A 12,127-nucleotide genomic window follows, 5' to 3' on the forward strand; every position below is an offset into this window, starting at 1 on the left:
TTTTCCATATTTAAAATTGTGAAAATCACCCACCTCAGAAAGGCAGGTGACAGGACCTGTTTTCTTGGCCCATGTTTCTACTGTGGGCAGCAGATCTCCTTTTCCCCCTAGCATCTATTTGCTTCTTGTGCTCAGGACTCCATCTACCTCCTAGCTCTCCACTCTCAACTTGCTAAGTCCACCTATTCCATGAGTTTACTTCCAGCCATCAGCACAAGTCTCCAGGTAGCACCAAGGACTATGGACTCCTCCCTCTTCAAACTTTCCTTATTGACTCAGCCTACTACCTGCTCATCACTTAGCCTTGCCCCAATCCTGGCACTAAATGTAATAAAATTCCTACCTAAAGTTCTATTATAACCAGTACCTCTTTAAGATGTCCACATCATCCCTAGTGGAGATTTCTCTCAGAGGCTCTGGGAGGATGGAGATGTATTGTCCTAACTCACTTTGGTTTTGTAGGCTCCAGCACAGGGCTGGCAGGTGCTCAGGAAATAAGCATTGAAGGAACTTAATTCCAAAATGATTGATTTCATGCACCTAGCCTTCACTCCTTTTCCTCCCCTGCCCCATCTCTCATCCATATGATACCAACGTTCTCCCAAAAGGACACAGAAGAAATTCTGGACACAAGTTTAAGAGTACTGGGTGACTACTAAACATGGAGGTATTGAAAACAACCACTGAAATCATCCACACTCTTCTGTAACACAAATCCTCTGCTCTAAAAATGTTCAGTGATTCATCTCTCAAATCTATCTTTGCATTCATACCTATTATGTCCACTGTGGACACAGTAGATAGCCACAAAATGTTTGCATTGCATGAACTGCGATGGACATGGTTTCAACTCCATTTCCTCTCAGTACTATTAAACTTTTTCTTCCAAATTTGCTTCCATTATAAAATCTAAAAGAGCCTTTCAAACTCAGATTTCACGAATACAAAAGGAAGCATACCAATAATCTACTACCCATAGACAAGTGTTAAATACCATGACGCTTTTTTTCTAGTTATATCACACAGAAAATACAATAAATACAAAAAATGCATACAAAGGAGAGATCACACCTACCATTTGGCCTGCTGCTTCTACACATAACAATGTTGTATAATACTTTTTTTTCAAGTGTTTATTTGTTGTTTTATTTTGTATTTATTATCAAACTGAATTGCAGGGAGGTTATAGCTTCATACATTAGGCATTGGATACATTTCTTGTACTGTTACCTCGTCCCTCACTCCCCTTCCTCCCCTTTTCCCTTTTCCCCCCATGAGTTGTTCAGTTCATTTACAGTTTTGCAAGTTTTGCAACAGTTTTGCAAGTATTGCTTTTGTAGTTGTTTGTCTTTTTTTACCCTGTGTCTCTCGATTTTGGTATTCTCTTTCAATTTCCTAGTTCTAATACCAGTATACACAGTTTCCAATATACTCAGTTAAGATACAGAGATAGTGTAGGTACAACCACAGGAGGGTGATACAAGAAGACCATCAATAATAGAAGCTACAGTTACACATGGCACGTTGAAAGTAGTTACAACTGTGAAAAAATATGGAACGCTTCACGAATTTGTGTGTCATCCTTGCGCAGGGGCTGTGCTAATCTTCTCTGTATCGTTCCAATTTTAGTATATGTGCTGCCGAAGCGAGCACTGTATAATACTTTTGAATATCGTTAAATGTTAATTATCTCCCCAAAATGTAAACTTACAACTATTAACAGACAACATAGCTTTCTCGAATTCTGTCTCTTGCCTTCCCAATAGGCAACTTAAAATGCATGTGCCTGGCAGCCCAGATGATTGTGTGGTTGCAACCAGGCCTTTAATACCTCACTCTGCCCCAGATGCTGGCTCATGTCATCAGGAATTAATGAAAGGTCATGAAAAACCAAAGGTCAAGGGACTACAAACTTAAAATACTGCTGTTGACATGTATATCATTTCTGTTGTACACAAACAATTTCAATGAACATGAATTATATGACTGTGCAGAGGGGCTATGTAAGTTTGAATCAGAGATGAGGGAATTGTACAACAAGATTTAAATGACAAAAACCAAGTTAAGCCTACCTTGAAGGAAAAGTTTACTAACACAGGAGACAAACTCAAGCATCTCCCAAGTTGTTCTTCAGAGTTCACTCTTGTGAACTCTCATGCCATCTCCATCCAAAGAATAGTTTTCTCAGCAAGTGTCAGAGGGAACATAAAACTCCCTTCATGCTGGGTGTGGGAGCAGGGGGTGGGGGGTGTTTAGGTTTGTAACTGAGAAGGCTGAGATCTGAAGAACAGTCCATGAAACAATTAACCAGAAAAAGCTGGAAGTGGAGCTATGGCTCAAATGTTAGAGCTCTAGCCTTGTATAAAAAAACAAAGAGAGTGAGGCCCCAAGTTCAAGGCCTAGTATTGGCTCAAAATCAAAGACAAGAAAAACACACTCTTTTCATAATTATAAAAGAATGTTCTTTTAAGAAGGATTTAAAATAATAGTCCACTGATTAAAAAACCAAACTGCCCAAGGACCAATAAGACATAAGAACTCTTAAAATGTCTCAAATTTCAGAAAAAGAATGAAGCCTCATAAAGTATGGATGGAAAATATAATTCATCTGAATGCCTAGATGTAATGTGAATGTTAAATTACCCAGCATCCATATCTCAGAAGCTGTTTTAATGGGATGTAAAAACCAAGGGAAAGTAACAAAAGAGCCCCACCTGCTTAGACAAGAGCTCCTTGCAGAGAGTGTACAATGAAATGAACTTTCGGGCTAATGAGCGCGCGTCCACAAAACCTTCAGCCACTAACATGATTTCACAGATCAGCTCAGTGTCGGGCGCTACCATAGCACAGGGTCTACAACAAAAATAGGAAATTTCATTTTAAAATGTGAGAAGGTCATACGCACACATTACTTAAATCAGTGATTAAATCTGTACTAACATTCTTACCACTCCAAGCAGGTCATAATTACCTCTGTCAGTCACAGTTTAGCAAAACCTGTCAGTTCAACTACAACATGTCCACTAGTGATTAGCCACATAGGAAAAGACAGAAAAGGTAGAAGTCTGAATGGAAAGATTTTAGGAAAAGCCAGAGGTCAATTTGTTAACTGGTGTGTGTATGTGTGTGTGTGTGTGTGTGTGTGTGTTTGCTGGTCCTAGGGCTTGAATTCTGGGCCTGGACACTGTCCTTTAGCTCCTTTTACTCAAGGCTAGCACTCTACCACTTGAGCCATAGCTCTACTTCTGGCTTTTTGTGTGATTAATTGGAGATAAGAGTCTTATGGACTTTCCTTGTTTGGGTTGGCTTCAAACTACCATCCTCAGATCTTAGGCTCCTGAGTAGCTAAGGATTACAGGTGTGAGCCACTGGTACCTGGCTTATCTGGGCTTTTATTTGGCTGGTTGCTTGTGCTTTCTGGTACTTGGGATTGAACCTAGGATCTCAAGCATGCTAAGCATGTGTTCTACTACTGGGTTTCACATGCTAAACTTCTCGTATGTAAGTTGTGACTGCAAAAGAGAGAAACAGTGAGGTTTTTGATGTTGTTTATTATGCCAGTACTGGGGCTTGAAGTCAGGGCCTTGCACTCCGCTTATGTTTTTCACTCAAGGCTGGCAGTTTACCATCTGAGCTATACCTCCACTTTCACCTTTTGTGGTTTATCTGGAGATAAGAGCCTTATGGACTTTTTTACCTGGGCTGGCTTCAAACTGCCATCCTCAGATCTTGACCTCCTGAGTAGCTAGGATCACAGGTGACAGCCAACTGCCACCAGGCTAGGGGCAGTGAGGTTCTGCACTCATGGCCAGCCTTTACTGTGGCTAGTGGTCTCCCCATAGAAGTTGAACTCCCAGCTGTCCATCAAACAGCGTTTAGTGATTTCCATGGACTAAATCCTACCTCCTAACTAGGCTCAAACTATCAACCCATTACTAAAGATAGACCCAGGAGGAGTGAACAGTAGGTCCCTACCATCTAGGGCTGTAGACAACTATGCAATAAATACAAGTAAAAGAAATAAGGATGGAGTTCTGAGTTTTAAGTATTCAGTTGGTTATAATACAATTCATAAAATGTTGATATAATTTGGTTTGACTGAAGGGTATACTTAACCAATTAAAAATCCCTGAACATTTAGCCTGTGAAAAGTTTAAAGTTCTCAGTCAGGGGCAGTGGCTCACACCTGTCATCTTAGCTACTCAGCAAGCTGAAAGCAAGGATTGTGGTTCAAAGCCAGCTTGGGTAGATAAGTATGAGACTCTTATCTCCAACTAACCAGCAAGAAGCCAGAGTGGAGCTGTAGTTCAAGTGGTAGAGCACCAGTCTTGAGAGAAAATGCGAAGCAAGAGCTGAGCCTGACTTCAAGTATTAAAACAACAACAACCAAAAAAGCTTATCATCATCACCAACACAGCACTCCTAGGAGCAGCCTGCTCCCAGGCCTGGAGCTCAAGCCCTAGGATGATGACAATGACAATGATGAAGAAGAAAAGAAGAGGAAGAGAAAGAAGAGGAGGAGGAGGAGGAGGAGGAGGAGGAGGAGGAGGAGGAGGAGGAGGAGGAGGAGGAGGAGGAGGAGGAGGAGAAAGGAGGGGGAGGAGGAGGAGGAGGAGAAAAGAGGAGGAGGAGAAAGGAGGAGGAGAGGAAGGAAGAAGAGGAAGAAATCACACCAAAAACTATAGAGGCTGGGTACTGGTGGCTCACACCTGTAATCCTAGATACTCATGAGGCCAAGATCTGAGGATCCAGTTTTAACACCAGCCTGGGCATGAAAGACTGTGATACATTTACCTCCAATTAACCAGCAAAAAAAAGCCAAAAGAGGAGGTGTGGCTCAGGTGGTAAAGTGCCAGTTTTACCAAGCAAAAGTTCAATTAACCACCTGAAAAATCCAAAGGAGAGTTATGGATCAAAGTGGTAGAATGCTAGCCTTGAGCAAAAGTGCTCAGGAATATTGCCCTGAGTTCAAGCCCTACAACCAAAAAAAAAACTAAACTACAGAGGCTTGTATAAATGGTGACTCAGGAATATAGCCCTGAGTTCAAGCCCTACAACCCAAAACAAAACTAAACTACAGAGGCTTGTATAAATGGTGACATGTGGCTTAGGCGATCACTGCAGATAATAAACTAGCGCTATGAACAAATATAAGCCAACACACTAGAAAACATGGATAAATTCTTTAAAAGATGAAAACCAATTCAAGAAAAAAAATTTAAATCTATATTGGGCACGGTGACATATGACTGTAATCCCAGTTACGTAGGAAGAAAACATTAGGGAAATTGTGGTTCTAAGCCAGCCCAGGCAAAAAGTGAGTCCCCATCTCAATCAATAAAGCTGTGAATGTGGTGTATACATGTCATCTTACCTATATGGGAGGCATAGGAGGATCAAGATGGAAGTTGGCCTGGACAAAACTCTATACAAAAACTCTATTTAAAAAATAACTAAAGCAAGAAGATGTGGCTCACGTGGTAAACTGCCTACCAGCAAGCACAGGCCTTGATTTGAAACTCTAATACTGCAAAAAAGAGAAGAAAACCTCAAATATTTAATCACCCCATATATATTAAAAATAGATTCTCATTTTAAAAAAAGGATAATAATCCTATACACAAAGTTTTACTGAAGCAGAATGCCTTCCATCTGCATTCATGAGGTCAGCATTACTCAGACTAAAAAAGAAAAAAAAAAGACCAAGATAGAAATAATAAAGGATACTACAAACCAATATGCCTGATAGATTAAAAGAAATGGCCAAATGGGTATTTCAAGTCTATATCGAAGAACTGCTGCTGCCATTTCAAAAGCTATTGGGATAGTTCAACACATTAACAGAATAAAGGGAAAAAATCCATGACAACTATAAGGCATAGAAGGAAAACAGCTGAAAATTTTTTGCAAGTTTAGATCATCCAAGTGGTCTTATGTAAGAGAGAAAAACCCTAAACTGATCAATTTGATTTCATGCTATTTAAAACTCTGTCTTTGATATGCACCATTGGCACAATGAAAAGCCAGTCACAAGATGGAACCTTGCAATATCTGTATCTACTAAAGGAATTGTATGCAGAATACCAAACATATATATGTATATGTGTGTATATGTACTTTATAAGTGATTGTACAGGAATAGCCAGTAAATGAAGGAAGAATTCTCCACATTATTAGTACCCTGGGAAATGCAAAGCAAACCCACAAGGGCATACTCCTGCAAATCTATTATATCAGTCTATATTTATGAACCAAGAGTAAAAATATTGACAGTAACAGGTTTTGGCAAGAATGTAAAGCAACTGGAATTTCAATACACTAATAGATGGGTGCAAAATAATACAATCATATTTGCAAGGAGATTGCATTTACCACTTGAGCTATATCCCCAACCCATTTTGCTTCAATTCTTACGTCTGGTAGGATCTAGTGGTTTTGGTCCATGGCTAGCCCCAAGATAAGATCCTGTTATCTACAACCTCATGAACAAATGGGAATCACAGACATAGATAACTGAATCTAGCTCACTGGTTAAGATGGAATGACACTAACTTCTTGCTCAGGCTGGCTTTGAACCATGATCCCTAATCTCTTCCTCTCGCTGCTGAATAATAGCATTATAGGCATGAGCTACCATGCTCAGCCAAGACTGCACATTCTTGTAGGTAAAATACACATCAGCTGTTGGGTACTGGTGGCTCACACCTGTAATCCTAGCTACTCAGGAGGCTGAGATCTCAGGACTGTGGTTAGAAGCCAGCCCAGGCAGGAAAGTCCTGACCACCAGAAAACCAAAAGTAGAGCTGTGGCACAAAAAGGCAGAATGCTAGCCTTAAGAAGAAAAGCTTAAGGCCCTAAATTCAATCCCCATGACTGAAAAAACACACTCACACGCCTGCACGCACATGCACATACACACACCTGCTATACGATTCAGCAATTCCATTCTTAGATAATTACTTCAATTATCCCATGTGCTCATGGGCTTTACTTGCTCATGTTAAGATTTACTTTATGGTACTAAGGTTTGAGCTCTGGATTCATGCTTGTTTGGCAGGCTGATGTTCTACCACTTTATCCAGAGTCCAAATTCTTTTTGTTTTTGGCAGTACCATAGCTTGAACTCGGGGATCTATGCTTTCTCAGTTGTACTCTACCACTTGAGCCACATCTCTAACCCACTATTTTGTTTGTTGTTTTGGAGATGGAGTCTTCCACACCTTTCTACTCAAGCTGGCTTTTCGGGATCTCAACCTCCTGAGTAGCTATTGCCACTGGTATTTGGTTTCAAACTTTTTTGTTTTAATTATTATTCATATAGTCTCACATTTTTTATTGGGAACAGTCTTTGACAGCTATCCTCCTACCTAGACTTCTTACATATCTGAGATGACAGGCATGTACCACCACACTCAGCTGGTTGGTTGAGATGGGTGTCATACTTTTCTAAAAACTGCCCTTGAATGGCAACGGTCCGGATCTCCCTCTCCTGAGTAGTAGGGATGAGAGGTGTGAGCCACTGTTCCTGGTTACAGCTTTATTCATAATAGCCCTTACTGGAAAACAATGCAAATATCTCTCAACTGGTAAATGTCTAATCTACAGCATGTCTATATAATAGAGTACTAATCGGCAATTAAAGGCAACAAACTTCTGATTACACAACTTGGATGAATCTCAAAACAATAATGTTTGAAGAATAATGCCATACACAAATGGGTGCATACAGTCTGGGTTTATTTGCATAAACTTTAAGAAAGATTATTTAATCACTGATCTGTGAGAGTAGACCTAGTGCAGGACCCATTAACTTCAAAGAGGCATGAGAGAATGCTGAGAGTCCTGGCACTATCTTCTGTATTGTAATTGCTGTGTTGTTGCACTAAATTACATATGAATGAAGTAATATATACTATAGTGGTAAATTCCTCAGAACTAGTACCAGTAGCCATTGAGTACCTCTTCTTACTGATGGCTGTAAATTTGGCAGAAAGCGGACTCTATTTTCATCATTATGTACATTTAGTAAGCAATACTAAGAAATAAAAATAATCTCTCATATGAATAGCTGTTAATTAATTTGGTAGTACTAGGGTGGGTTTAAGGTTGCTTGCTCCATGGGTCCAGTGGGCCTCCAGCTCAGTGTTTTGTGGTTAATTGGAGACTGAGTCTCTCAGGCTTTTCTGCCTAGGCTGGCTTTGTGCTGTGATCCTCTAGGTCTCAGTAGCTCTAGGTCCCCAGTAGCTAAGAGAAGAGGTATAAGCCACCAGTACTCATTTTAGTCTATTTTATAATCATAAAAATACAGAGGACTCTGTCAGACAAGAAGAGGTAATCACGATGTAATGGATGAGCCACAAGAGAGATGAATTAGTAGCTACAGAAAATGCTAATTCCAAAAGTATGATAAAGTTTGTATTTCAAAATATTCAATGAGGGGCTGGGGATATGGCCTAGTGGCAAGAGTGCTTGTCTCGTATACATGAGGTCCTGGGTTCGATTCCCCAGCACCACATATATAGAAAATGGCCAGAAGTGGCGCTGTGGCTCAAGTGGCAAGGTGCTAGCCTTGAGCGGGAAGAAGCCAGGGACAGTGCTCAGGCCTTGAGTCCAAGCCCAGGACTGGCCCCAAAATAAAACAAAACAAAACAAAATATTCAATGAGATACCTCCCCACACCTCCTCCCTTGGTCAAAACATTTGTATTTAATTAGTTAAATAAGTCCTTTTTAAAAACTCAAACATGAGTGCACTAGCTCAGCTCCCTCCAGCACCGCAGTTTTCTCACCCCATAGAAACTTGTACCACTAGAAATACAACCAGCGTAAGTTGTAACAGTACAGGGTTTCTGGCCAGGAAGGAAAAATCAACTTTGCACTTCTGAAAACACAGATTCGAGCTCTGGGCGGTATCCCACCACCACGACAGTGTCGGCGGCACCGGCACAGTGCCCATCACAGCAACCCGCACTCCACAGAGGTAAAGCACAAAGCGGAGACCAGGCGGCGGCTGAGCACAGACGACCTGAAATCGCAGAGAAAGCGTGCTGGTAGACTGGCATCCCCAATTCAAATGGGCAGAAGAAACACAAGAAAGATGGCAAACAATGAAGTCTTATCCCCCACTCAAAACAAGCAGGAAGGAGAGCACTCAATCAAAGACATAGAAGAAAACCCTCAAAATACTCTACAAAGTCTACTGATAAACATGATAAATGAAAAGTTTGAATCTCTTCAGTCAATTATTCTAGAGCGTGAGGAGGCAAAGCAAAAATTAATGGAGAATTTCATGGCCTCCACAAATAGAAAGATAAATGAACTTCAAGAGTCAAATGAAAAGATAGCTAACCAGCTTAAAGATTTGAGAGACAACACTCAAAACCAAAGTAATGAAGTTAATGAAGTAAAGAAGTCCATACAAGACCTAAGAAATGACATGGAAATTATCAGGAAAGACCAGTCAGAAGCAAAAGAGATTCGAAATCAAGTAACTAGCCTACAGTCCCAACTAACTGAAGCAGAGGATCGAATTTCAGGAGCTGAAGATTCCTTAGATTCTATGGAGAAAGATCAAAAATCAATACAAATCCAGTACAATCAACACAACAGATCGCTACAGAAGATTCAAGACACAATCAGGAAGCCCAATTTAAGGATAATAGGTATTGAGGAAAACTTGGAGAAAGAGGTTAATGGGATAGGCAGCCTATTTAACAGAATATTAGCTGAGAACTTCGCAAATATCCAGAAGGAAAGGCCTATACAGATACAAGAAGCATTTAGAACCCCAAATCGACCAGACCAGAATAGGACATCCCACCGACACATTGTGATCAAAACAGCTTCAGCAGAGTGCAAGGAAAAAATACTCAAAGCTGTTAGGGCAAAGAAAACAATCACATATAAAGGAAAAGCAATCAGAATTACCCCAGACTTCTCAGCAGAGACCATGAAAGCAAGGAGAGCCTGGAATGAAGTATACCAAACACTAAATAAAAATAACTACCAACCAAGAATTCTGTACCCAGCCAAACTCTCCTTCATAGCCCAAGGTCAAATAAAAGTCTTCCACACAATAAAGAAAAACTGAAACAATATATCTCCACCAAACCAGCTTTACACAAAATCCTTAAAGATGTACTATACAGGGAAAATAACCAAGATCCCAATACAGACAGAGAAATGAACCCTAATTAGTAAACATCAGATCAAGAAATGGGAAGACACAGCTTTAAACAAGATAGTGATAATGAAAGGAACAAACGATCATCTCTCAATCCTAACTCTCAACATTAATGGACTTAATTCTCCAATCAAACGACATAGGCTCATAAGTTGGATCAAAAATCAAGATCCATCTTTCTGCTGCCTCCAAGAGACACATCTATCCAGAAAAAGTAAACATCTTCTAAAAGTGAAAGGCTGGAATCAAATCTATCAAGCAAATGGCCCCCATAAGCAGGCTGGAGTTGAAATCCTAGTATCAGACAAAATTGACTTCAAATTAAAAAAGGTAAGAAGAGACAAAGAAGGTTACTACATACTAGTAAAAGGATCTCTCCTACAGGAAAAAATAACCATTCTAAATATCTACACCCCAAATGCAGGAGCACCCAACTTCATCAAACAAACACTACTGGCTCTAAAAACACTCATAGAACCAAACACATTGATAGTTGGGGACTTTAACACTCCACTATCACCTCTGGACAGATCAACACGCCAAAAACTGAACAAAGAAACCACAGAACTAAATAACTGCATAGACCAACTAGACTTAATCGACATCTACAGAATATTCCACGCAGCAACAACAGAATACACATTCTTCTCCACAGCACATGGAACATTCTCTAAAATAGATCACATCTTAGGGCACAAAGAAAATCTGTACAAATTCAGAAGTATCAAAACCATTCCCTGCATTCTCTCAGACCACAATGGAATAAAATTAGAGCTCAACTCAAACAGCCACCACAGAAAATGCTACAATTCATGGAGACTAAACAACACACTGCTGAACCATCAGTGGGTCATTGAAGAAATTAAAACGGAAATTCAAATGTTTATGGAATTCAACCAAGTTGAGGACACAAAGTACCAGCTCCTTTGGGACACAGCAAAGGCAGTACTCAGAGGAAAATTTATATCTCTGAGTACATACATCAACAAACTGGAGAAACAGCAACTCAGTAATTTAAGGAAGCACCTTAATTTTCTGGAGAGAGAACAGCAAGCCAAACCCCAAGTCAATAGACGGAAGCAAATAATTAAAATTAAATCAATTAGAGATGAAAAAAACCATCGAAAGAATAAACAAAACAAAGAGTTGGTTCTTTGAAAAAATCAACAAGATAGACAGACCCCTGGCAAACCTGACCAAAAAACGAAGGCAGCACACTCAAATAAACAAGATAAGAGATGAAACAGGTAACATCACCACAGAAATAACCGAAATTCAGAAAATAATAAGGGACTATTTTGCAAACCTTTATGCCAACAAATTCGAGAACTGGAAAGAAATTGATGATTTCCTAGAAAAAAATTGATATCCCCAAACTCAACCATGAAGATTTAAACCTTCTAAACAGACCCATATCCAGTATTGAAATAGATACGGCAATAAATGATATCCCATCCAAGAAAAGCCCAGGTCCAGACGGATTCACTGCAGAATTCTACAAGGCCTTCAAAACAGAACTTACACCAATATTTCTCAAACCCTTCAATGAAATTGAAAGAGAACGTTCACTACCAGACTCATTCTATGAAGCCAGTATAACCCTCATCCCAAAACCAGGCAGGGACTCATCATGGAAAGAGGACTACAGACCAATCTCCCTGATGAACATAGATGCAAAAATTCTCAACAAAATTCTGGCCAATCGACTTCAACAGGTCATCAAAAAAATCATACACCACGATCAAACTGGATTCATCCCAGGGATGCAAAGCTGGTTTAATATACGCAAGTCAATTAATGTAATCCACCACATCAACTGGAGCAAGGTAAAGAACCACATGGTTTTATCTCTGGATGCGGTAAAAGCGTTCGATAAAATCCAGCACCCATTTATGCTAAAAGCCCTGGAAAAACTGGGATTCCAGGGAACATTCCTGAATATAAT

At 40.0% G+C, this 12,127-nt stretch overlaps 1 protein-coding gene and 1 non-coding gene across 2 annotated transcripts in view; both read right to left on the minus strand.

The window, feature by feature from the left end:
- Dnah11 (dynein axonemal heavy chain 11) overlaps window positions 1-12,127 on the minus strand; it is a 292,006-nt gene that overhangs the window by 159,008 nt on the left and 120,871 nt on the right. The window contains exon 36 of the mRNA XM_048339712.1: window positions 2,715-2,853. Coding sequence (XP_048195669.1) covers window positions 2,715-2,853 — 139 coding nt within the window. The remainder of the gene's footprint in view (window positions 1-2,714; window positions 2,854-12,127) is intronic.
- On the minus strand, window positions 1,547-1,653 carry LOC125347508. The gene has a single exon (XR_007210258.1). It is a non-coding gene; the product is annotated as a U6 spliceosomal RNA (small nuclear RNA).

The sequence above is a fragment of the Perognathus longimembris genome, chromosome 2 (genome assembly GCF_023159225.1).
Source record: "Perognathus longimembris pacificus isolate PPM17 chromosome 2, ASM2315922v1, whole genome shotgun sequence".
In the NCBI taxonomy this organism is placed as follows: domain Eukaryota; kingdom Metazoa; phylum Chordata; class Mammalia; order Rodentia; family Heteromyidae; genus Perognathus; species Perognathus longimembris.